Source organism: Phoca vitulina, unplaced genomic scaffold (assembly GCF_004348235.1).
Source record: "Phoca vitulina isolate PV1807 unplaced genomic scaffold, GSC_HSeal_1.0 scaffold4, whole genome shotgun sequence".
In the NCBI taxonomy this organism is placed as follows: Eukaryota; Metazoa; Chordata; class Mammalia; order Carnivora; family Phocidae; genus Phoca; species Phoca vitulina.
In genome coordinates this window covers 67,836,936-67,863,655 of record NW_022589707.1, presented here as the reverse complement: position 1 = coordinate 67,863,655, position 26,720 = coordinate 67,836,936, and the positions used below count along the sequence as shown (strand labels likewise).

Sequence of the window (26,720 nt, the reverse complement as noted above, 5' to 3'; positions counted from 1 at the left end):
GGCAGATGCTTAACCAACTGACCTGCCCAGGCACCCCATGGGATTTCTTATTTAGGTTTCAGGTTAGAACTAGCACTCTTAGAAAACTAACTTCATCTCAGCAGGCATTTATTTCACTCCCTTCTGAACACATCCACCTTTCCCATCTGCTCTTGGGGTGATTACTTATAAGCATAATCTATGATTTCTGACCAAAACTCCCCTAATTGGATCCTTAGTTACTACTGTTATTTATCTTACAGATATTTCCATTGAATTTTCTTAGTATTCCCACTGATTTCAAGCTCAAGAAATCCTTTTCCTCCTTTCATTTTTGTTGTTGGTTTTGGCGTCCCGAATATGAGCTCTGCGCTGTTCTTGAGTTCTTCTTGCCTTCCTGTATATCTTACGAAGTTTTTTTCTTTTTCTTTGTTTTTAAGAACAGCTCTTGTTTGTGGCTGAGTTAGGCTTTCCTAGTTTGTGGTTGCTTACCCTGTACATTTGTTCTGTTCTTGAGTTTAACATGTTAGACCAATTTCTGAATATGCTGGTCCCATCAGCCATTCATATATTCATGCATCTCTCCATCAGATAAATTTTTATTGAGCACCTATACCGTGTCAGAACTGTGAATATAGTCCTCAACATTCTTAGGACAGAAATCCCTAATCATTCCTCCTGGTCTTTTCGGGTCTCATCCTCTTGTTCACTTTTTCCTTTGTTCAAAAGCTGACATTGTCACTGCTCTTTCTTAGAGGCAGGTTAGCCAAATTTTCTATGGGAAGAGGCTGAGGTGGGGGCAGGGGGTTATTAATCACAGATACACCAGAGTTAACAGATACTAGAACTTTACAGTAAGGTATAGATCTGTGAAGATGCCATTTTTATGATCATTGGCTATTACTCACAAATCTATCTCCTCTTTAAACAACCACTTGACGTTTCCTACCCCTAGACTTTTGTTGTGATAGTTCCCAACCTGGAAGAATGTCAGACATACTTGGCGAGCTTTAAAAATAAAGGAACAGTTTCCCAGGCAGAAACCAGACATATTCTGATTCTGCCCATTTGTTTTATACTCTCTCCATTTTAAATACTAACTTCATATGAGTCTTTATAAAATGCCACTCTGCTCACATCACTCCTTTTCCCCACTTGTGGGTGGTGCCTCTAACGCGTTCTAGCAATGAGCAGGTTACTTACCTGCTTGAGTTTTCTCCCATAGTCAACAAATATACACTGAGTACCTACTGTGTGCTAGAACTGTTATAAATACTGATGATACGGTGGCATTGCTAAAAAGATGGCAGAGAACAAATGTGTGGTATATTTTAATGATATAACAAATATATATATATATATATATATATATATATATATATATTATTTGTATATCCTGGTCTCACTGGCAGTTCCCAGCTCCCACTTCTGTTTCTCTAGCTCAGGGAAACTAAAAGAGCCCCCAGAACTCTCTGATTAGCCTCTATACCGATGATGTGAACAGACAAATGCCCTTAGGCTAAAAGCCAAGATGAATGTGGGGCTACCTCAACTACCATCCTTCTCCTCCAGTACTGTGGCCACTGCAGTCCTCATGACTTGGTTGTTCTATTAGGTCTTAAATTTGTTGCTCTGCGTATTTTATCCAATCTTTGGGTTGGATGGGGCCGTGAAAAATGAAACCATTTAAGAGATTAGAAGGTGATCAGGGTGGTGGAAGAAAGCACTCTTTTAGATAGTGTAGGTAGGGAAGGCTAGTGTAAGGCAACAACGTTTGAGCCAGGATGTGAGTTATGGGAAGAAATGTGCTGTGCAAATAGTGAGCAGAGGAAGCAAGGCATATTAACAGTTGAGATATTATTCTCAATTCAGTGAGGTGCTACTTGAGGGTATCTTTTAATTTTTTTTGAACAATAGAGTACTATAATCTAATTTACTTTTCAAAAAGATCCACTGAGTGCAGTATGGAGCATGCACAGGGAGGGAGAGAGAGTTATGTCAGAAGGGTATAACTTGAGTCAAAAAACCCAGATGATCCTGGAGGTGAGAAATGAACCAGCTTCTGCTTCTAGTGATGACAGAGTAGTGTATATTAGAGCAACCCTTCTGCCAAGAACAGCTGTAAAGATTGGATAAAATATGCAGAGCAACAAATTTAAGACCTAATAGAACAACCAAGTCATGAGGACTGCAGTGGCCACAGTACTGGAGAGAAGGATGGTAGTTGAGGTAGCCCCACATTCATCTTGGCTTTTAGCCTAAGGTCATTTGTCTGTTCACATCATCGGTATAGAGGCTAATCAGAGAGTTCTGGGGGCTCTTTTAGTTTCCCTGAGCTAGAGAAACAGAAGTGGGAGCTGGGAACTGCCAGTGAAACCAGGACTTAAAATATTGAGAGAACCGCAGACATGTGTCTGAGGTTAGACACGCAGTTTTTCCTGTGAGCTGTTTGCCAACTCTTAGCTACCTTAAGCACAGAGCAGAAGTTTCATAAACCAAGCTGAAAGCAGCAGGTAGGAGGCGAAAAAAGCTGATTAAAGATTTCACAGTCTTGTTCTGGAGACAGAGGTTAGAGTTCAAGGCCAAACAAGTTGGCAGGGCCCTGTAAAATACTCTAGGCTTTTATTTGAGATCCCAGAAAGGCTCCACCTGGGGAGTAAGGGAAATTCAGATGAAGACCAGCCCAAAAAAGGCCTAAAAGTGGTGTCCTTAAATAGTGCAAAGTGATTTTCAAGTACACTCCTTGCCTACTTGAAGAAAAATAAATCTATTCAAAGGAAAGATGGCATTAGTGCAGCTACAAACTTTTATATGCAGTGTACAATATTGGATCAGAAACCACCACACATATCAGGAAACAAGATCAAATGACCAAAACTAAGAAATATAAAAAAGACAATTGGAACAGACCTATGGGAGAGGCAGGTAATGAACTTTTAACTAATTGTAGTAGAAAATATAAATAAGGACTAGTAGTACCAGAGAACTGGAGTATATAATAAAGTGTAGATAGAAAACTATAAAATATTAATTCATACCAAACATAGAACCTACACAAAAATTGATCATTGGCTGAGTTACAATTCATCTCTGTGAATTTCAGATTGAAGTAATCTAAAGTGTGTTCTCTAACCACAATGGAATTAAGCTATAATTAATAACAAAAAGATAACTAGAAAATGCTTAGGTGAGTCAACATTGAGAAGGACCTCTGAATAACTCATGGTTGAAAGAAGAAATTACACTTGAAATTGAAAAAATACGTGGAAAGTAGTGAAAATGAAAATATAACATGTAAAAACTTGTGCTTAGAGGAAAATAGGTTTAAATATAGGCTCTCATGTATATGAAAGACTAAAGGCTAAAAATCAGTGATCAAAGTTTTCATCTGAAAAGCTATTAAAAAAAAGTAATATACTGAAAAAGAAAGAAAGAAATGATGAAGAGCAAAAATTGAATTAAGTGAAAAAAATGTACACTAGAAGAAAATCAACTAAACAAAAACTTGGTGGTTTTAAAAAGATTAATACAATTGATAAGCTTCTAGCAAGACTATTCATAAAGAGAAAAAGAGAGATTATAAATTACCAGTATCAGGAATAAAGAAGAGGCCAATGAACCCCATAGACCCTACAGGCATTAAAAATCCTAGAAGGATATTATGAATAACTTCATACCTATAAATTTTAAACTTATTAAATGGGCAAATTCTTTGAAAAAAATCATAAAACTAACATAAAAAGGAAGAAAACATCTGAATATCCTGATATCTACTAAAGAAGTTGAATCTATAGTTGAAGTCTTCCCCTTGCAGGCCCCATTTTTAATTTATTCTTATGGATTTGTAAGAATTATTTCTATTTTATAAATGAGTCTTTTGTCAGATGCATGTAATGCAGATATCTTTGCCTACTCTGTAATTTGTCTTTTTGTTCTCTTAAATGATTACAGTTCATCCCCTGAAACAGGAGGGAAGGTAGAGTATATAGGTTTTTATTCAATTAGGTTGGTTGGTTTGGTGGTGAGATGTTTCCTATCTTCTTGATTTGTCTATTTTTTTGTTTCTTCGTAGAGATGAGTAGGGATAGTATTGTAACCTAACTCACACAATTCTTGGGAAGATTAAATATCTTTTTTTTAAAGATTTATTTACTTGAGAGAGAGAACGTGAGCAGGGGGAGGGGTAGAAGAGAGTGAGACTCAAGCAGACTCCCCGATGAGCATGGGGCCCAAAGGGGGCTTGATCTTACGACCCTGAGATCCTGACCTGGGCTGGGCTGAAATCAAGAGTTGGACATTTAACTGATTGAGCCACCCAGGCACCCTGGGAAGATTAAATATCCTAATGTATATAAATATTTTAATGTATCTTAAAACAGGGCCAAGCATATATTAATTACAGCCTTCAGAAGTGTTAACTGCTTTTATTTATTTATTTATTTATTTATTTATTTATTTATTTTTCAAAAACTTTCAATGACAAAGAAATGAATAGTTGTGTCCCTGGAGGAAAAAAAAAAAACACCTTAAGTGGTTCACCGTTATCCAACTTTGATAAAGTCTAAAATCTTAAACCTGGTTTTTCGACTTCCCCACTTCATGGCCCCAACATTTATAAGTCTGTTTATCTTCTGTTTTAGTAAAAGTTCTTTTGTTGAAAGAAAAGAAACTGTTAAAATTAGCGCAGTGTATTATTATAATATAATAGAGAATTCCACAAACATCCAAGGACAGGAAATTAAGTACAGCCCAGTTTTGCATGGATTGAAATTAATAAATCAGGAAGCAGGGCTTTCCCCACATTTCTTATCTAGCAACAGCACGGTCTCCTGTGTCTAACTTTCTCTGGAGAGCAACTCTCCCGGCTTCTGCTCTGGTGAAATCTTAGCCTTCTGATTCAAGCTACTACTACCAGCCTCCTTGTCTTTCAAAGGAAATTTCGAGAGAGAAACTTGGGATTGCTGACCAGTGGCTTGCCTCTTCCTTCCTGTTAGGTCAGCTACAGCTAATTGTAGGTTCCTCAAGGCTTACCCTGCAGAAAACAACGGACTGAACACTGTGCAGGCTAAAAGGGGTTTTGAGCTTGATGGGCAAATTGCCATGCTAATCACACCCATATCATTCCTTTATTTCCCAACAATACTGCTGCTTCTAGTTGGTCAGGTTTTACCACTGTCTATAGATTGACCGCTTTTTGATCCTTCCTATCTGGAAGTTTGGTGAATTCACTAAAGTTGTAGATATTTCTAAAGAATGCTTTTTTTCTCCATATGGGTAGTCAGCCATCATATATATTGATTAGTGTCACCTTTATTCTCAACTGTCATTGCAGTGTTTTGATTCTCTGTCTCATTAATCTTCATGGATTTTCTGGAGATTTGTGGGAGGGCTGAGTGAAAATGAAAGTAATCGAATTAAAAAATTCTCATTACAAATATGACCTCTTATTTTCTTTCATTCTAAACAAAGAGTCCAGGAGAAATGCTTTGGATTATTAAAAAAAAAAATAACTGGCTGTTCTCAACTATTGAATGATATTACCCCTTTCAAAAATAAAATTAAATTATTCACATTTAGTCAGAATTGTCTTTTTCTGTGATTTTCTGCTAGAAATTGGTTCTGAGTAATTTTGCTGTGAGTTTTTTTTTTTTTTTGGTTTAATATTCAGTAATAGTTTTTAGAATGTCCTGGGTGCAAACTCAGTAATTCATGATTTGGATGCATGATAAATAATGAAATTTGGTTCATTATTAGTTATCTAAAACCTCCCTCTGGAAGGATAGGTGGGAAATTTTCTTAAACAAGTGGTGTGACAGTGATATCTTTTTTAAAAGAGAATAGACTCTGTTCATGTTTTATAAGGAGACTCATTTTAATTAGCATGTTGATTTGGGCATTGAGGCAGAGAGTTATGAAAAGAAATCTCTGATCCAATATTAATAGTTATGTCCCTTCAGAGGATAGAAAGTTAGTATGATATACTGTATCCTATATCTCTAGAGAACAAAGGTATACTATATGTAATCAAAATTTACCCATTTTTACCTACTTAAATATTTTTTAGCCTTTATCAAATGTATATTGTGACTGAGTTGTTCTTCACATATTAAAATGCTTATATTTTTGATGACTCACTGGGCAAAATATATTTTTAACTTGTAATTATTTTTCACATTTGATTCTTTCTTCTTCCTTTTAGGGTAGAGCCTGGATCAGAGTAGCACTCATGGAGAAGCATTTATCTGAATACATCTCTACAGCTCTGAGAGACTTCAAAACAACCAGGTTTAAACATCCTTTTGATTTTCAAATATGTATTTAAAACAATCACCTAAAGATTAGAAATAAAAATAGAACGAAGATTAATTCCCTTCTAAAGTCTTCAACTATTTTATTTCGTCTTTTTTGTACTGTTCAGGTAAATCCACTATCTTCTCAGGAAAATGCCATTCGTCAGCTAAACAGGCATCTACTTTGGTTTATCTTTTGAGGCTTCACATTATGCCTAGAATATCTTTTCTCTGAATCATTTCTGTTTCTTACACTTTCAATACCTGAAATTTCATTCTTTCCACAGACTTTTCCCTGAGCAGTTAATTTGAAGGAAAATCTAACTATGAAATTTCTATAGCATTCTTACTCTTTCCACATTTTATTTCTTTGTTTTAATTCATATATGTAACTAATGATCGCTCAATTGTCTTTTAGGGCAGGCTATACGAGTGTTGTTTTTCATAGGTTGTATGCACTTAAGAGATGACATGCTGTGCCGTGTGAAAAACAGGACTTTATTATTTTTTTACGGTGGTAGAAAAAAAGATTCATATTAAGACAACAGGCATTCCTATAAAATCCTGGTTGTCTAATCTTTGTTTATAGCTTTTGTTAGGAAACTGCTTTTCTCCATTTCAAAAGTATTTATAAATGAAAATATCCAATAATTTCAATACCTTGAACATGTACTGTTTAACACAGTGGCCACTAACCACATGCCACTCTGTAAATTAATATTCATTAAGAGTAGGTAAAATTACTAAATCACTTCTTCAGTTGCCATATCACATTTCAGGTGTTCAGTAGATATGTGCGGCTAATGGCTACCAAATTGCACAGCACAGATGCATAACCTATTGGACCACACTGCCTTAGACACTTCTAAATTACCATACTGATTTCTACCTCATAAATCATGTTTGTGAAAGAGAAGAAGAGAGTGACAACTATAAACCAGTTTTGATAGAGGAAATTAGGTCCATAGATAAAGAAATCATATATCTGGAAGAATCTTAATTTCCATGTCCTGATGCAATATTTGGCATTTTGGATTTTGAGAAAACTTTGGCATTTATTATGATACATTCTTTTTTTGTTTTGTTTTTTTGTTTGTTTTATTTCCCACTTTACTTCGATATAATTGACATACTGTGTAGGTTTAAGATATACATGTTGATTTGATATGCTTATGTACTACAAAATGATTACTGCCATATCATTAACTAACACCTCTATCATGGCACATAATTATTTGATATATAATTATTGAATTCTTTTATAGCAATATTCTTTAGGGATATTTCTAAAGATAGGCAGTGAAAATGATGTTTGAGGTGAACTTCATGAAATGAAAAATTTGTTTCTTTTATTTATTATCACTAGTAAATAAGTTTAATTATGAAAAATACTTAATATTAAGGATACTAAGGCTTTGAAAATAATAGTATCAAAATCTCATAGATCAAACATAAAAATCCTAAATTAATGAAATCAAAACCAAGTTTACACAGAAATCATTTCTGTTCAATAACCAGGCTGCATTAAGGTTATGGTAGTCTTCTGAGTAAAAATTAAAGCATTAATAAGCTTAGTTGTTATTCTTGTTTCTTAGACAATTGGGTGGGGCAGAAATAATTCTCAAATTATTTTTAGAATGAGAAGTTCAAATATTTAAAGGGAAATGCTTTTTGCCTTGTTCTGAGGTGTTAGCTGTCCTTTTTGAGAAAAAGGAAATGATTCAGGGGCGCCTGGGTGGCTCAGCCGTTAAGCGTCTGCCTTCGGCTCGGGTCGTGATCCCAGGGTCCTGGGATCGAGCCCCGCATGGGGCTCCCTGCTCGGCGGGGAGCCTGCTTCTCCCTCTCCCACTCCCCCTCCCACTCCCCCTCCCACTCCCCCTCCCACTCCCCCTGCTTGTTTTCCTTCTCTCGCTGTGTCTCTCTCTGTCAAATAAATAAAATCTTTAAAAAAAAAGGAAATGATTCAGCTCAAAAAAGTCCGTCAAGTAAAAATACTTTTGTAACAATATATAAGCATACATTATTCAAACAGAAACATGGCTTAGGAAATGTTTATACATACATACATGCAAATATATAATGTTTACATATATACATATACACAGTACTTAAATGTGAATATAATGGCTCTAATTCCCAGGAAAGGAAGTAAGGAGTTATTTCAGAATTCTCATCTTAGAAGTTAACCAAAAAATGCAGTTGCAAAGTCTTCCTTTTTTTGTTTTAAACTATTTATACTGTTTTTTGTTTTTTGTTTTTACTGAAATCAAAACAAAGAAACTTCTTGGTTTATAAGTAAACTTGATTGTGAACCTCTAGCCCTAGCATAACTATTATTTGGAAGATTAGGTTTGTAAAATACAAGCAAACTATCGGAAAGAATAGTTACACCTTACCTTTTGTCTGGATGCTGCCTGATTAAGTGCTTGTAGAACAATGAGAAATGATCTCTGATCCTTTAGGAATCTTGAGAGTTTCTGAATCAAGTAATTTCTTCTTATTCTACTCTTCAAAGATAAAGAGTAATGACTTTTGGTAATACAAGTGTTTACCCAAGTACAGAAGGAGGAGCTACATGGGCTAAGATAGGCAAGCTTGAGAATACTAATCAGTGGAAATCCAAGGATAAGATTGGGTGGAGGAAGTATGGGGATGAGAAATACAGTAAATCCTCTGGTAGGAGTACATCACATGGCTCCAGAGTATTAGAGACATCAAGTGATTTTTTTTTTTTTCCTAAGGTGGAGGATGTCTTAGTGAGCAATTGAAAACAACCCTTGCAGAGTTTCATGGTTTAGGGATTGAGGTGTTAACTGGGAAATAGCCAGAGTTGGGAGGTTGGTGGATTTGAGATTAGAATCCAAGCTAAAAAAAAAAAAAAAAAGTGGATAATTGTTTTTGGTAGTTTACTGGGAAGACTGAGAAATAGAGAGTAAGATAAGGTAGGTAAGGGAGAAACTGAATTAATTTGCTCCGAGTTTTAATTTCTCCCCACCCACAGACTGAAAAATAATTAGAAAAGTTTAAGAAGCAAAAATGTGACACTTCAAACAAGATTGAAAACATTCTGATAAGAATTTGAAGTAGCAAACATGGAAAATGTAAAGAAGAGATAAAATTAGTTTTATGGAGACCTACTTAATACTTTAAAATTGTACCACAGTACTTAATTTATAATGACAGAAGTTGTGCTCAGAAGAAATATCAATTTTCTTGATACTATAGTAGGACTAAGAAAAGGAAGGAGTAAAGTATAAAATAAAACTTCAAAAATTACTGAGGTCTCACAAAGTGAAAAAGGAGTTGATAAATACTTTTCTCACTTACAGAAAAGTAGATAGTGAACAATATAACATATCTTTCAAGAGCTAAGAAGGACTTCTGGAATCTGAACCTGTTTAAAAGTTTTACATTATTAAGATGAAAACCATTAGTAAAAGTTGCTTGTATACTGCTGCCTCATAGCATATACAGAAATTACTGAAAATGGATCAGACTTACATGGAAAACTCTTAGAAGAAAACATAAATGTAAATCTTCATGGCCTTGGATTAAGAATAGTTTCCTGGAAGGGGCATGGGGGGATGGGTTAGCCTGGTGATGGGTATTAAAGAGGGCACGTTCTGCATGGAGCACTGGGTGTTATGCGTAAACAATGAATCATGGAACACTACATCAAAAACTAATGATGTAACGTATGGTGACTAACATAATAAAATAAAAAAAATGAATTTGTAAAAAAAGGGTTATAGTAAATGAGGTCTCTACAACATTATACTTCAGGTATAGTTTTATTTGACTGGAATTATTTCACATGTAGCAAGTGTTTCACTTATATTGTTTAACTTCAAAAATTATTAGTAAAACTAAAACCAAAAAAATTCCTCAAAACAATATTATATACACACATATGTAAGATCTTTAGACTTTAAGAAATCTCTAAAATTGGTTAGATTTGTGTGTGTGTTTGATATTCTTCAACAGTCCCTAAGTCAATTTTGACATTAGGAAACAAGCAGAAATAGTTTTGATCTGATTTTTAGAATGTACTTTTAAAAATGGTGGCCTCAAGATGGAGGGGAAAAAAAAGTAGAACTTTTCTTATATAGGGAAATACTAGGAATAATGGGTGATTCCCAGTATCAAAAACCAGAATTCTTTCTAAGCCATGTGTCCCATAGAATTTGGGGATCTAGAGCCATTGTAATCATAGTTCTTCTAGGAGTCAGAATAGTCTGTCAACAGCCAATTTAGCTATCGGGACAGTGACAGAATCTCAGGTATATAGATTTTTTTAAATATCTTTATCTTTTTGTGAAATATCTTAGTTAAATATATAGAAATTCCTTCCATTTATTTTATTAATCTTTGTTAGACTGGAAGTCTTTAGTTTTTCTCTTTTCTGTATAAGTCAATAAAAGCAATTCCCATATTTCCAAGGAAACAGAAAACATCTATTCCAAGCCAGTCTTCCCACCATATTTATTTGTAGCCTTATATCTGACAGAGGGTAGAATAGTGGTCTCTTATTTTCCTTTGTACTTTTTATTCACTTAAAATTCCTTATGAACTATAACATAGGTTAAATTCTCTTTAAATATTTTTGTTTTATAGGAAGTGGTATGGTTTAACAGAAATATATAGAACTTAAAGTAAGAAGAATTAGGTTTCTTTCTTGAGCAGTTTATCTGCATGAGCTTGGGCAAGTTGTTTTAACCTAATTCTTAACTTTTCTTGATGGTAAATTTGAAATTAATGATAGTTGTTTCCACCTTTGCTTCAGGGCTTTTTGAGCAAGTATCAAATGATATGTTTGTAAAAGTATTTTTAAACTGTGAACTATGCAGAATTGGCAGTGGGATTATGAGCATATTAAAATCTTTTTTACTGAAAAGAGTAAGACAAATTTCATTTACTAAAATGTTTTCCTTCTAGTTAGTGGGGTCTTACAGAGTGGCATCTACTGTCTATATCTAATATAAATAGATATAACAATTAAATGATCCCTGCTTACTGAACATAAACTAGCTTTTGCACAGTATTATTTTTTAAAGAAAGTAAATACAATGATTACAATGATCTTACATTCTTTTGTGGAAAAATACCTTTTGGCTCATATCATGATATTTTCTCAAAGTATTTTAAGTATATTAAGATAAAATTTTAGGGCGCCTGGGTGGCTCAGTTGGTTAAGCGACTGCCTTCGGCTCAGGTCATGATCCTGGAGTCCCAGGATCGAGTCCCGCATCGGGCTCCCTGCTCAGCAGGGAGTCTGCTTCTCCCTCTGACCCTCCTCCCTCTCATGCTCTCTGTCTCTCATTCTCTCTCTCTCAAATAAATAAATAAAATCTTAAAAAAAAAAAAGATAAAATTTTAGTATTTTAACTAACATTAACTGAAACAGAAAGCTTTATAGGAATTAACACTGATAGATTCATATTCATATTTTGTCAGAGATAATGAACACTTTTTTTTCATACACAATCACCCTGCTAGCCCATTAGTATTGTAGTGTTAAAGGTTAGCATGAATTACTAATGATCGCATCTTTCTAGTTCTTCATTTAGTTAATAACCCTTGGAATTACAGAAAAACAATGTGTGTTTGTGTTTGTTCTATGCATACCACAATAGTCTACATAGTTTCAAAAAGAGACCAGTATAAATGACTGTGAGTTTGCCATCTTTCAAATTACATTCATACTGCTTCACTATTAGGGAAAAATAGTAGACAATCTTGGCCCATTGAAAGAGTCACTTCAGGGATTCTTTTTAAGAGAAGTGGAAACACTTAGAATGATTTTTTTTGTTAATGCTGGGATTTTTTTTTTTCTAAGTATCTACAAGAATTGGGTGATCCGGATAGTTTTTATTTTGATAAATAAAATTTAGTTCTTTCTACTTTAGTTTGGTCTCTAAATAATTTCTATGGATGAAACTTCAGTCTGCTTTTAATATTTACATATTTACCCATTTAATTTTTTAGGCGATTTTATGAAGATGGAGCAATTGTCTTGGGTGAGGAAGCAAATATGCTTGCTGGCATGCTGCTTGGACTAAATGCTATTGATTTCAGGTACTTAATCTAAGTGTATTCAGTTTTTAAGTTATACGACCTCATAATAGTTTCTACTTAGGTTTTTTTCCTTGGTTTGCTAATAAGTAAAGCACACGGCTGGATATTGATATTTGATTCATGTTGTTCCCTATCCAGCGACATCGGCTTTCTGAGTTTGCTCTCAGAAAAGAGGCTGTCTCAGGTTAAGGAATTAACTGACATATTTGCTCTCTAGCTTGGGCAAAACAATTCGAGACTGCATTTCCCCAGCAGAAAAATTATATATCCTGGTAGCACTGGAAGAAATTTTTGGATCTTATCTCTTAGTATTTTTAGCTCCTGCTTTAAAATAAAAAGAGATGCACTAAAAGTAGATTCAAAGCCAGAAAGATTTTTATTATCTCATGTATTGAAATAAAAAAGATCCTGGCATATCTTGGGTATCTTATGTTTGTTTTATATATCTAGACCAGCAAAAATATTGTTAACATTTGCTTTTATTATCAACAAGATGAATTGATTTCAGACTAAGGTTATAAGTACTAAAAATGTAAATGTAAGTTTTTCATAGATTTATAAGAGTATCTTTTTGCATTTCTTTAATTGATCCAAGATTTTACATTATGCTAAAAGTAAAAGGTTTGGGGCGCCTGGGTGGCTCAGTCGTTAAGCGTTGCCTTTGGCTTAGGTCATGATCCCGGGATCCTGGGATCGAGCCCCGCATCGGGCTCCCTGCTCAGCGGGGAGACTGCTTCTCCCTCTCCCACTCCCCCTGCTTGTGTTCACTCTCTGGCTGTGTCTCTCTCTGTCAGATAAATAAATAAAATCTTAAAAAAAAAAAGTAAAAGGTTTGTTTATAACAAGAACTCAAACATAAGAATGATGGAAATATTAAAATTTTTTTGAAAAATATCACTTAAAAGGGCGCCTGGGTGGCTCAGTTGGTTAAGCGACTGCCTTCGGCTCAGGTCATGATCCTGGAGTCCCTGGATCGAGTCCCGCATCGGGCTCCCTGCTCGGCAGGGAGTCTGCTTCTCCCTCTGACCCTCCCCCCTCTCATGTGCTTGCTCTCTCTCATTCTCTCTCTCTCAAATAAATAAATAAAAAATCTTTAAAAAAAAAAAAAAAAAAAAAATCCAAGAATATCAACAAAATAAGTATAAAACTTAAATGAAAATCTGTTAGATCTTGAATCAAAAAATAATGCTGCTCATTTCCACTGAGGTTACCATTTTTTAGTAAATCACTTCCTTTTCAAAATATTTTCATTTTGTCAGTATAATTTTCCTCTAAGATTTAATAAAGTATTCAATTATTAGATGAATTATTCAGAATATGAATATGATAGATGCAATATGGAGGTTGTTTTTTTTTTATCCTTCTATGTGTGTTAATTTTTCACTTGTCATGCTGCTGTGAAAGCAAATGTCTTAAAGATAACATTAGTAATAGTTCTGTAAATGAAGGAAAGCTCTTATCAAGTGTGGCCACTTTTGTTCACTCCTTATTCAAGTATGAAAAAGTACGTACATACCCTTGATATTAACATATTAGAATGGTATTTCAAGAGGCAAACTTCCCAAAGAAACCAGAAGATGGGAGTTCATAGATGAATTTGTTTTTTAAAAGATAACCTACATCTTGTAAATGTTCTTGTTTATGTTCCTAGAAGATGTACTTTTTTCTTTTAATAATAGTAATAATAAAACTAAACGTCTTTTTTTTTAATTATCCAATTGGATATACTATCATACAAAACAAAGATGACTAGATTGGGAGACCAGGAGATCTAGGGTTTCTTTACTGGCTTTATGAGACTCCCAGTATGACTTTGGGCAAATCTCAACCTTTTCCTGTTGCCATGGCCTCAAAAAGGATTGACTAAAGATTAAAAGGGGTTTTTTTTAGCATTCTTCTTAAGTCTAAGATCCAAGCCCTTTCACTTATTCAAATAGTTTAGAAAAACTTTCATTTTCTAATTAGTCAGAACTTTTAAGGAGTTAGTCAATGTCACATAAGAGTTTGTATGAAAATGTGAACAAGTCTTCATTTGAAAATCCTCTAGTAATGTCTTAAAATCCAATGAAGACCAAGGTAGTGTCTGATAAATGATTTTTGAACAGATTTCTCAGAAGGTTTTTCTTTTGCATGATATATTCATATTAGAGGGTATTAACTTGTGCAATCCTTTGTCATTGGTAGTGAAAGTAGAGTATCTTTATTAAGGTGTTCATTTGTAACAAGTAATGTATGAATTAAATATGAATAAAATGTAAATAAAAAAATTTACCTGCAATTTGATGAAAGAAATGTCTCTAACAAGAGATTGTTTATAACACTTAGCATCAGTTTAAAAGTTTATGTATTATGTGACATATTTATTGTCTCTTGTCTTAGCTTCTGCCTCAAGGGAGAAGGATTGGATGGAAACTTTCCTGCCGTAATAGACTACACACCATATTTGAAGTTTACCCAAAGGTATTTGACGTTTTGAAATATGTTATTGAAATCTTAATTTATAGTTGGATATCATGTGTAATATATTCATCTGATTAAGACTGTTTTTATTTCAGTGTCAGAAATCATTCAAAAATACAAACTCAATTTGCATTTTAGTGTTTATGTAAATACACTTTTTGTCTAATTGTAATTCCAGCATAAATACAGTTTTTAGAAAACAGCATGTATTTCTATTGCTATAGTCATTATAATGATAACTTTAGTAGCCCTATTATAGTCCATTGAGAGTTCAAAACTGAAATCCATCATTCAGATTGTTCTCCAATTTCTTTCCATTATGAAGGAAAGAATAATGAACATTTTGTGCAAATCAATTTTCTTTTTGTTTTTGCTGTGAATTTACAGTTACTCAGGCAAATACAATGAAAAATTTTATGGCCCTTAAAGTGTGTCGGTATAAAAGAGTTGTACCAATTTATCCTACTACCAGAATTGTGTGAGAGTTAAAAATTTCCTACAATCTCATCAGCATTGAAAATTAATCAGATGAAATCTATGGATTTTTTTGAAATTCTACTTGCATAATTGGTTTCCTGAATAGAATGATCGTCTTCATATATTTTAAAAATGTTATGGTAAGGTCAGAGCTGTAAGGGAAACAGAAAGAGAGAAATATATGTATATGTGTAATATATGTACACACACACACACACACACACACACACACACTAAAGATGCATTTATTGAGGACCTAATGTAAGAAAGAAACTTTCCTAACTGCCAGGGATACATAGATTTCAAGAGTGTAGGTGCTTCATGAAATTCTGAGAAGTATAGTCCTTGTCTCTAGGATGAGAGAAGTCACTATTGGAGAGATAAGACTGTGAAGATACTTTAGGTAGTGAGGGAGAAGTAACACAGTATTATGCTACCAAGATTTCTAACTTGAGTAAATGGATCACTTGGAAAAAGGGATAATTTAGTATATTAGATCTATAAAAAAATTATGGCAAGAATTTTTGAACAGGCATAAAATTACACTGTTTGGGATGTATTGGATTATAGGACATTTTATGAAGGTAACAAATAGTTCAAAAATAATACTAGTAAAAAGGATAGTGATAATACTTATTGAATGCTTTCTATATATCAGGCATTGTTCAAAGTGCTTTCCTTCTATTAACTCATTTAATCCTCAAAAGCCAGTGACATAGGTACCACTATTTTAATTTTACAAATGAAAAAACTGAAATGCAGAGCAGTTAAATAACTTGTCCATAGTCATACAGCTAGTTTGTGTGGAGTGTGCCACAGGCCTGGAATTACAGAGCAAGATGACAGCTGGACATTAGGGGTTTGGCCATTAACATGTAGGTGGAAAGGCTATTTTTAGTGATTTAGAAAGTGACTTAAATTAAAATATAAAGATAAATGTGAATACTAATTTTTCTCTCCTACTTATATAAGAGTCTGTATTAATTATTACAACACTTTACAATAATGGAACCTTCTCAACTGGTCCCCTTAGAATGAATTTGATGATATATGCTCTGTGTCTCCAACTTGCTTAACCACTTTTTGTCTGAATTTTTATGCAACTTCCTCTTTCTCTGATGCACTAATCCAAACATGTATGTATAGCTTCCTCTGCTTTATATGCTGAGGGATTTCTCCTATCTTATAAAAAGAATAATAAACTGAGAAGGGAAATATCAGTTCAACCTAGTCATAAGCACGTTTGCATTACTGACCATGGAGGTCTTCTTTTTAGAAAGATTTAAACTATCCTGATTGTCATAAAGAACCAGTATTTTAAACAGTCAATTGCTTCCATGAAATATGCCTGTATTAGACACATTTTAAAAAGCTTTATTGGGTATTAATTTTAAGAAACTGTAGAAGTCGGGCGCCTGGGTGGCTCAGTTGGTTAAGCGACTGCCTTCGGCTCAGGTCATGATCCTGGAGTCCCGAGATCGAGTCCCACATCGGGCTCCCTGCTCAGCAGGGAGTCTGCTTCTCCCTCTGACCCTCCTCCCTCTCATGCTCTCTGTCTCTCATTCTCTCTCTCTCAAATAAATAAATAAAATCTTTAAAAAAAAAAAAAGAAAAGAAAAAGAAACTGTAAAAGTCTATCCCTAACAAAATTTCTGGTTTTAATTTATTTGGAAAGTAATATGTATTAATTATAGAAAAATTAGAAAATAAAGACAGGTAGATAGAAGAAAGTTTAAGTCACTCATAATCTTACCTTTAAGAAGCAGCTGCTAGAAGCATTAACATTTTGATGGGTAGCTTTCCGGCATTTTCTATGCATAGATATATTTTTTCTTTAATTAAAATGGAATCGTAATGTACATGTAATACTTATTTCCCTTAATACTGTATAATGGACATTTTCGCATGTCATTAACTATCCTTCCACAGCCTCACTTCCCTAAATGAATTTAATTTAATTATCTGTATAACATGTTTACCCGATTATTGTTGGACCTTTAGGATGCATTCAGTTAGTTGTTCGCTGTCACATGCACTATTGCAGTTAATAACCTTGTAACTACATCTTTTTATACAGACCATGATTATTTCTTTAAGTTAAACTCCTGGAAGTAAAATTTCTTGAATAAACCATATATATTATTTATTAAAGCTTTTGAAATATGCTGTCAAATTGCCCTCCAGAGCGGCCATACTAGTTTAGTTTCTATAGGCAACATGAGAGATTGCCTCCTTACCCCCATTGCCAACTAAGCATTAAAAATGTGGCCAATTCTTTAAGTGAAAAATGATATCCTATTGGGTTTTTTTCCTGTTGTTTTAATTTGCATTTATCTGATTACTGGTGCCACTGAACTTTAAAAATGTTTATTAGACATTAGTCTTTTTAAATGGAGTGTTGTTACCTTTCAAAGTTAAATATATGAAATATGTTAATAGAAGACATCCTAAAATATATTTCATATTTAAAACTGGTTTTTAGTTTTAGGTTGTGTACCAGTGAGATGAAACTCAGTTTTTCTGAGTTACATCTTGATATAACTTTAAACATTTTTTCTTGAATGGATTTTAGGCCTGAAAAGTCCAGTAGCTAATTATTGTTGGTCTCTTATGACGCCTTCAGTTTTTTGCTTTTAAATATAATGTTGTCATAAGCATTCTTATAGCTAAGTCTTTGTACTTAAAAAGGATTATTTCCTTAATGAGGCAAATTTCTACAAACAAAATGGCTGATTTAAAGAGACTGTTAAGTCCTGTATGTTGTTAAATTGCCCTTCTTAGACATTCTGTCCCCTACAGTCTGCCTTTCCTCCGCTTCTTGTAGGGATAAAATAATCATTTTGCTATGGAAGACCAGTCCTTTGACCTGTACACTACATCCCATCTTCTCTCTTATGTTAAGGTCTTCACCCCAATAGTTGTCCTCTTCCATTTATTTTCCCTCTTTTCTAGATCTTCCCACACATCACAGCATACAAGCAGTGTTATTTTCCCCATGTTAAAAAACAAAACAGAGAAACTTTCTGCATAGTCACTATGAGCTACTTTTCAGTCACCTCTCCTTTATTATAAAACTGTGTCTCCAGGTTTTTTTTGTTTTTTTGTTTTTTTTGCCTCCATTCTCCCTTGCACGATTCAAATTGAGCTTTAGTACTTACCCCTGAAAGTGCTGTTGTCAAAGTCAGCAGTGATGTCTCATTGCCAAATCCAGTGGTTAATCGTTTCCTCATCTGTCTCGACCTTTGAGCACTTTGATACACGTGATTGCTCTCTTCAGCACTTCTCCAGTTTCCCTCCTGTTGGCTCCTCCTTACTTCCTGTCCCCATTTCTCCTCATCTCCCCAACCTCTGAATGTTAGACTGTTTCAGAGATCATTCCCAAATAATCTTTTCTATGTGTAGTCACTCTCTAAGTAGTTTGATCCAGTTTTATGGTTCTAAATATTATCTTTATGCTACTCTTTCCCAAATGTATACTTCTACCTGGAACACTGCCCTAAACTCTAGACATCTAGCTGCCAACTTGCCATCTCCACTTGAATGTGTGATAAGCACCTCGAATGAGCATGTATGAAGTTGAACTCCTATTTTCTCTCCTCCCAACTTTTCTTCCTTTAGCCTTTCCCATTCCAAGAATTGTAGTTCTGTCATTCTGGCTGCTTATGCTCAAAACTTTGATATCATCATTGAATTTTCTCTGCCATATCCACATAGGATCCATCAGCAAACCCTTTGGCACCATCACTTTTACCTCCTTAAATTAAGATCCATTATTTCTTCTTTGTCTATCTTTGTTAAAAATAAATGTTTAATTATTAGAAGTAAAGGAATAAAGAAGGTGACTGATTATAATTCTTACTTATCAACAATTATAAATAATAAAGCATTATAAAGATTTTTGGTAAAAGTAAATGATTTTTCCTTTTATATCACTGATATTTCCTTCACTGTCTCAGTAAAAATTCTAAAACCATTTTGCTCTTTAGAATATAGGAATGTTTCTGAAATTCTTAAGTATCATTTTCCCACCAAAAATGTTTGCAGAATTTCTATATCTTTTAGAATAAGAGATACTTTTATAAGTATCAACTTTTATAATTGTGCATAGGATAAAATAAGTTTTAGCAAAACATATAGACCATTCGTGACCTGGCATCAGTTTACCTTCTTAGCCATATTATTTGTCTACCATCCATTCAGCTTTTTTTGAACAGCTATAGGATTATTGGTCATTGAAATGTTCAGAGGCAATGTAATATTGTTTAAAAACTTTGTAATGTAATACCAGTTTCCCTTATAGGATGACCTTGAGCAAACTAATTATCTCTTATTCTTACTATCTTCCTTTGTTGGATGAATCTGTTAAGTAGTAGAGCAACAATTCATGGGGTTATCATGAAGATTAATGAGATAATGTATATGAAGTGTTTATATAGTTCCTTGGAGTCACTGTGGAAAATTATTTATTTTCTTTCTTGTCCTTCCAAGGAACTTATTATCAGTCTTCCCTTTCTACTCTTTGAAGTTTTAAAAAATTACTAACTTAATTTCATTGGTAATCATATAATCATTCTGATTTTCTATTATTGATTCAGTTTTGGTAAATTATATTTTATTAAAATTAAAAATATATATATATCATGATCAGAGATTTCTTTTAATATCTCTTAAATCTCTTTTCATTTCTAGTTGTGTTACCTTTTGCCTTTTGTGTTCATAGCCCTTTTTTTGCTTAATTTTTAAAATCATTCTTACCAAAGATTTGTCAATTTTATAGTTTTTTTCAATTTTGTTTTTTTTAAAGATTTTATTTATTTGAGAGAGTGAACAAGAGAGAGAGAGCATGAGCGGGGCAGAGGGGCAGAGGGAGAAGGAGAAGCAGACTCTCCTGCTGAGGAGAGAGCCCGAAGCGGGGCTCAATCCCAGGACCCTGGGATCATGACCTGAGCCAAAGGCAGATGCTTAACTGACTGAGCCACCATAAATTTAAGGAGTACAGAATGAAGGTTTGTGATTTGCACATAATTGTGAAATGATTACCACAATAGGTTCAGCTAATACCCATCTTCTCAAATAGACACAATAAAAAAAGAAAAGAAAAGAAAAAGGAAAAAAAAATTCTCCTTGTGATGAAAACTCTTAGGATTTATTCTCTTAACAACTTTCCTATTTTCATACAGCAGTGTTAGCTCTAGTCATCATTTTGTATATTACATCCCTAGAACTTATTTATCTTATAACTGGAAGTTTGGACCATTTGACCACGTTATTCCAGTTCCCCTTCCCTTTCTCCAGGTCCTCCTTCCCTCTACCCTCTGCCTCTGGTAACCCCAAGTCTGGTCTCTTTTTCTATTAGTTTTGTGTATGGGGTGTGTGTGTATTTAGATTCTACATATGAATGAAATCATATAGTATTTGTCTTTCTCTGATTTATTTCACTTATTAGCATAATGCCTTCAGGATCCATTCATGTTGTTGCAAATGGTGGGATTTCATATTCTATTGTATATGTATCCATTCATCCACTGATGGACCCTTAGATTGTTTCCACATCTCATCTATTATACATCTATTATACATCTATGAATGTAGGATGCAGATATCTTTTCAAGTTAGTGTTTTGTTTTCTTTGGATATATTCCCAGAAGTGGAATTTCTGGATCATATAGTAGTTCTATTTCTAAGTTTTGGAGGAAACTCCATAGTGGCTGTTATCAAATATATAATCCCACCAACAATGCACAAGGGCTCCCTTTTCTCCACATCCTCACTAGCATTTGTTATCTTTTGTCTTTTTGATGATGGCCATTCTAACAGGTGTGAGGTGGTATCTCATTGTGATTTTGATATGCATTTCCCTGATGACTAATGATGTTGACCATCTTTTCATGTACCTGTGAGCTTTTCATATATCTTCTTTGGATAAATGTCTGTTCAGGTCTTTAGTCTATTTGAAATTGGATTATAGGTCTTTTTGCTGTTGAGTTTCTATTTTGGATATTAACTCCTTATTGTATTTATGATTTGCGAATATTATCTCCCAGTCAGTAGGTTGCCTTTTCATTTTGCAGTGGTTTCTGTTGCTATGTAGAAGCCTTTTAGTTTGATGTAGGCCCATTTGTTTATTTTTGCTTTTGCTTTTATTTACCTTTGTTTTTGGCCTCAAGTCCAAAAATTGTTGTCTGGATTGATGTCAGGGAGCTTACTTTCTGTTTTCTTCTAGGAGTTTTACAGTTTCAGGTTTTACATTCAAGTCTTTAATCTACTTTGTTGAGTCGATTTTTGTGTATGGTGTAAATAAGGGTTCCAGCTTTATTCTTTAACATGAGGCTGATCAGTTTTTTCAGCTCCACTTATTGACAAGACTATTCTCTAACTGTTGTATATTTTTGGCTCCTTTGTCATAAATTAATTGACCAAATATGTGTGGGTTTATTCTGGACTCTCCTTAGGTTCCATTGATCTGTGTGTCTGCATTTATGCCAGTACCATTCTCTTTTGATGACTGTTGATTTGTAATGTATTTTGAAATCAATAGGTGCAATGCCTCCAGCTCTGTTCTCACTCAAGATTGCTTTGGCTGTTTAGTGTGTGTGGTTCTGTACAGATTTTATGATCGTCCTAGGTCTATGAAAAATGCCATTGAATTTTGATAGGTGTTGCATTAAACCTTAGGTTGCCTTGGGTAGTATGGTCATTTTAACAATATTAATTTTCTCAGTTCATGAGCAGAGAATGTCTTGAAGTTTATGTGTGCCTTTCTCAGTTTCTTTCATCACTGTCTTACAGTTTCCAGTGTATAGGTCTTTTACCTCCCCTTTTACATCTATTCCAAGGTATCTTACTCTTTTTGATGAAATTATAAATGGGATTGTTTTATTAATTTTTGTTTCTGATAGTTTGTCATTACTGTGTTGAAACACAGCTTATTTTGTATATTGATTTTGTACTCTGTGTCTTGACTGAACTCATTTATTCTATCAGTTTATTGCTGGTGTCTTTAAGGTTTTTTATATACAATATCATGTCATCTGCAAACAGTTTTACTTCTTCCTTTCCAAGTTAGGATTGGTTAGGATTTCCAATACTATGTTGAATAATAGGGGGGACAGTAGGTATCTTTGTCTTCTTCCTGATCTTAGAGGAAAGGCTTTCTGCTTTTTTACCATTGAGTATGAAAGTAGCTGTGGGCTGGTCAGATATGGCCTTTATTATGTTGAGATACGTTCCCTCTATACCCAGTTTATGGAGAATTTTTATGATTTTTTTTTCTTTCTCAGTACTTAAATTTACCTCTTTTCTTATAAGGACGTATGACTACAGATATCCCTTGAAGTACTACTTTAGCTGTATCTTATAAGTTTGATAAGTTGTTTTTATTTTAGTTGTTTTAAGTAAGATATCCATTATAATTTTTTTGACCAAAGAATATTTGAAATGTAAATTTTAATTTTCAAACATTTTCAGGGCTTTTGTTATAGTTGTGATTGGCGATATGGTCCACATAATAATAGTTTCTTGAAATTTGTTGAAAAATGGCCTAGAATTGATCAATATTACAATGGTTGGGTCCTATATTCATTAGATTATGCTTGATAATGGTTGTTCTGATATTCTATAACCTTTCTTATTTTTCTCTTTGAATTGATGAATTAAATTCTTTCATTGTGGTATCTGATTTTTTCAGTTTTTTTCAGGTGGTACTTTCAATTTTTGCTCTCTGGTTTTTGAATCTAACTTAAAAGATGCACCTAAGTTTTGAATTCTCAGATTTTCCTGAAATAATGAATTTTTTTTGTCACTATGTAGTAGCTGTAAATACATGGTAATTTTTTATTCCTTAAAGCCCATTTTGTCTGATATAAATAGAGCCCCACGAATTTTCTTTAGGTTAGTATTTTTTAGTATATTTTTTTATCTTTTTTTAAACCATATTTCATATAACCTGACATGCCTTCCATTGTAAATGCATCTCAGTTCAGAGACATTAATATGTGAGAAAATGGTTTGACAGCAGGTAAGATATCATCAATTGTAAGCTGTATCCTGATTTCAGGTATGTTAATATATAAAAAATGTACAGCAGGAATTTATGAAATACAGTGCTTTTCCTTTTTGTGTCCTGTTTTTTTAAGTATATCTTTTTAAAGTAGTACTTAACTGGAATTTTTTATTTCCAATGTAGTTAACATACTGCGTTATGTTAGTTTCAAGTGTACAATACAGTGATTCAACAACTCCATATATTACTCAGTGCTCATCAAGATATACTTAACTGGAATTTAAAAAATCTAGTCTAAAAGGCTTTGTCTTTTTTAATTTAAATTCAATTTAGTTAACATAGTGTATTATTAGTTTCAAGGGTAAAATTTAGTGATTCATCATTTGCAATTAACACCCAGTTCTCATTAAACTGAGGTGATTTGGACATTTGCTGATACATTTGGATTGATACCTACCATTATACTCTTTGCCTTCTTTTTTTTTTTTAAGATTTATTTATTTATGTTAGAGAGAGAGGGGGTGGGGACAGAAGAAGAGGGAGAGAGAGAATCTCAAGCAGACTTCCTGCTGAGCATGGAGCCCAACATGGGGCTTGATCCCATGACCCCGAGATCATGACCTGAGCCTAAATTAAGAGCTGGACGCTTAACTGACTGAGCCACTAGGCACCCCTCTACTCTTTGCTTTCTATTCTACATTTTTTGCATTTCTTTTTCTACCCTTTCTCTATTTCTCCTTCTCTCTTTCTTTTCTTTCTGTATTGATTTTTCTTCTCCTCCCATTTTATTTCTCTACTAGTTTACAAGTTACATACTATACTTCTCTTCTTGTATTGGTACTCCATTAATTTTAATATGCATACTTAAAAGTTAACAAAGTATAAAGTTAATATCTTTACTACCTATCCATATAAATGAGGACTTTGCATTGTTTTAACTCTAGTCATTTCATTCTTGACATATGCTATTACTGTCTAGAATTTTAGGTCTCTCATTGATGTATTTAAAATTCCACAAAGCAGGCATCATTGTTAGTGTTTCATGCTCTCAGTATTTGTTTAGGTTTACCCATAAGCTGAAATTTTTCTTTGCTCACTGTTTCTTCTTGGATCATTTCCTTTTTCTTGGAGTATGATCATTAGTTCTTTTAGGAGAATTTCTTGGTACAGCTCTCTGGTTTTAGTTTTCTGAGTATGTGCGCTTATACTGCCCTCTTTCTGGGAGGATAATTTTGCTGGATTTGCTACTGAGCATAGCAGTTATTTTTTTCTTAGCATTTGGAAAATCTTTAGTAAGTAATTGTAATTTCTTCATATTTTTTATTAATTCCCTCTTCAGCTGTATCTGTCTGTTAGCTCATCCATTTAATTTTTAATGTCAGTATAATTTTTTTAAAAGTTCTGTTTGTCTGTTTTTCAGAGCTGGACGTTTATCATCAGCCATTGCTTTATTTTCTCTAGTCCACTAAAAGCCATGGCTGTGACAGGCAAATTTCCTTTGGTATGTGTTTGTTTACTGGTTTGTGACCTAGATCACTGACTGAGAGTGTCTCCTTGGAGGTAGGACTTTTCCTTATGCAGAGGTCTCTGATTCATATTTGCAACATACTTGGTCCCTAGACTCTGGAGCCCAACAGGTGTAAACACAGATCACAGAAAGTGAAGTATGTATCTTTCTTTGATCCTTATGATATTTTGCATAATATCTCTGTAAACCTATGAAATTATTATTTCTGACCTGGATTTCTTTTGAGTCATGTTTTCTTGGTGTGCTTTCCATTTCTTTAGTTTCAATTGTTCTGTATTCATATGTATCTTGTAGACAACTTATTGTTGGTCCTTATTTGTCTTTTTTTAAGGTTTATTTATTTATTTTAGAGAGAGAGAGAGCATGTGAGGGAGAGGGGCATAGGGAGAGGGAGAGGTAGAATCTCAAGCACTGATTACAGAGCCTGATGCAGGGCTTGATCCCCTGACACATGAGATCATGACCTGAGCCAAAATCATGAGTTGGACGCTTAACCGATTGAGCCACCCACAACACTCCAGTCCTGATTTGTCTTAATTAAACTTAAACATTTGGCTCTTGCTGTTGAGTTTAACCCATTTAAGATTTTTGTAACTTATTTTGTATTAGGGATTATTCTGCCATCTTATTTTTTGTTTTGAATTTGCTGTATTTTCTTATTTTGCTTCTCCATTTGATAGGTCAGAGGTTTTTTTAATACTTTGAAGATTATACAGAATATTTGTATGCTATTTGTCTTATGTTAATACCATTGCTTATATTTTAAAATGTATTTTCCCCTGTTCTTCTTTAAGTGTAATAACTCCTCCTCTTTCTTCTAAACCAGATACCCGTTTTAGTGCACTTCTTCATTTAGTTTCTTCTTCTTCTTTTTTTTTTTTTTAACCTTATTCTGTCCTGTTCTACCATATGGATATCATTAGGAATTTCAGATATGGATTGTAAACAATGTTTCCTCTCCTCTACCTCTGCTTCTCCTTCTTTCCCCAACGTAAAATGCTTAGGAGTGACTAGTTTTTCTGAACCTCTTATTATCCCTTCTTTGCCAAAGCTGAGCTGACCTCAAACATTGCCCTATTATACCCCACTGACATTAGGCTGGTCGTGCTGTTTGTCTGCACAGCAGTGGATACTGGACAGGCAGTCATCTACCTGAGACAGTAAAAAAACTCATCTGGAAAGTTCTTTCCAATACATCTAGGTTTTCTGGTTCTCTTCTCTGGAAATCCTTTCTCTCTTCTCAGAACATTCTCACAGTTCTTATGTTAATTCTTTAGGTTTATAAACCTCAGTTGAACTTCTGCAGCATCTTGAGGCTTGACTCTCTGAGAGGGAGTCGGCAGTCTATACTAGATTGTCATTTTTTTTCAGGAAGCTAAAGTCTTTATAATATCATATTATAATTGTATATGGAGTGCTAAATATTTTGCAGTTGGCTCACCAGTAGCTTACAGAATAGAGAAGTTTTCTTAATGGAGTGAAACATAATAACTTTATTTTTAAAATCTTAATCTTCCCAGTTCTGACAGCATCAGCAGTGACGAGGAAGAGCTGAGAACTTTGGGAAGCAGTGGTAGTGAAAGCAGCACTCCAGAGAATGTCGGGCCTCCTTTCATCATGGATGAGAATAGTTGGTTCAACAAGTGTAAGAGAGTTAAACAAAAGTATCAGCTAACCCTGGAACAGAAGGTATTTATCAGTTGCCAAAAGTCATTTAATCTGATTCTCATTATTGCCTTTGGACTGTCACTGCCAAAAGATCTTTTAGCTGAATGTAAGTGTTGACCAATTGCTACTTCCTTTCTGTTCTTGAACCGTCCTTCTCTCTCTTTTTTTTTTATTTATTTTTTATTATTATCTTCTCTTAATGAAAAATCATGCAAAGTTTTAAAAGAGGCTTTTGTTTTTT

General features: G+C 33.9%; 1 protein-coding gene across 4 annotated transcripts in view; it reads left to right on the top strand.

Moving 5' to 3' along the window:
* RUNDC3B (RUN domain containing 3B) overlaps positions 1–26,720 on the top strand; it is a 128,750-nt gene that overhangs the window by 60,244 nt on the left and 41,786 nt on the right. For all 4 annotated transcript variants that reach the window (XM_032402247.1, XM_032402248.1, XM_032402249.1 and 1 more), the window contains 4 exons: positions 6,179–6,264; positions 12,255–12,344; positions 14,724–14,804; positions 26,332–26,500. In XM_032402247.1, coding sequence (XP_032258138.1) covers positions 6,179–6,264; positions 12,255–12,344; positions 14,724–14,804; positions 26,332–26,500 — 426 coding nt within the window. The remainder of the gene's footprint in view (positions 1–6,178; positions 6,265–12,254; positions 12,345–14,723; positions 14,805–26,331; positions 26,501–26,720) is intronic.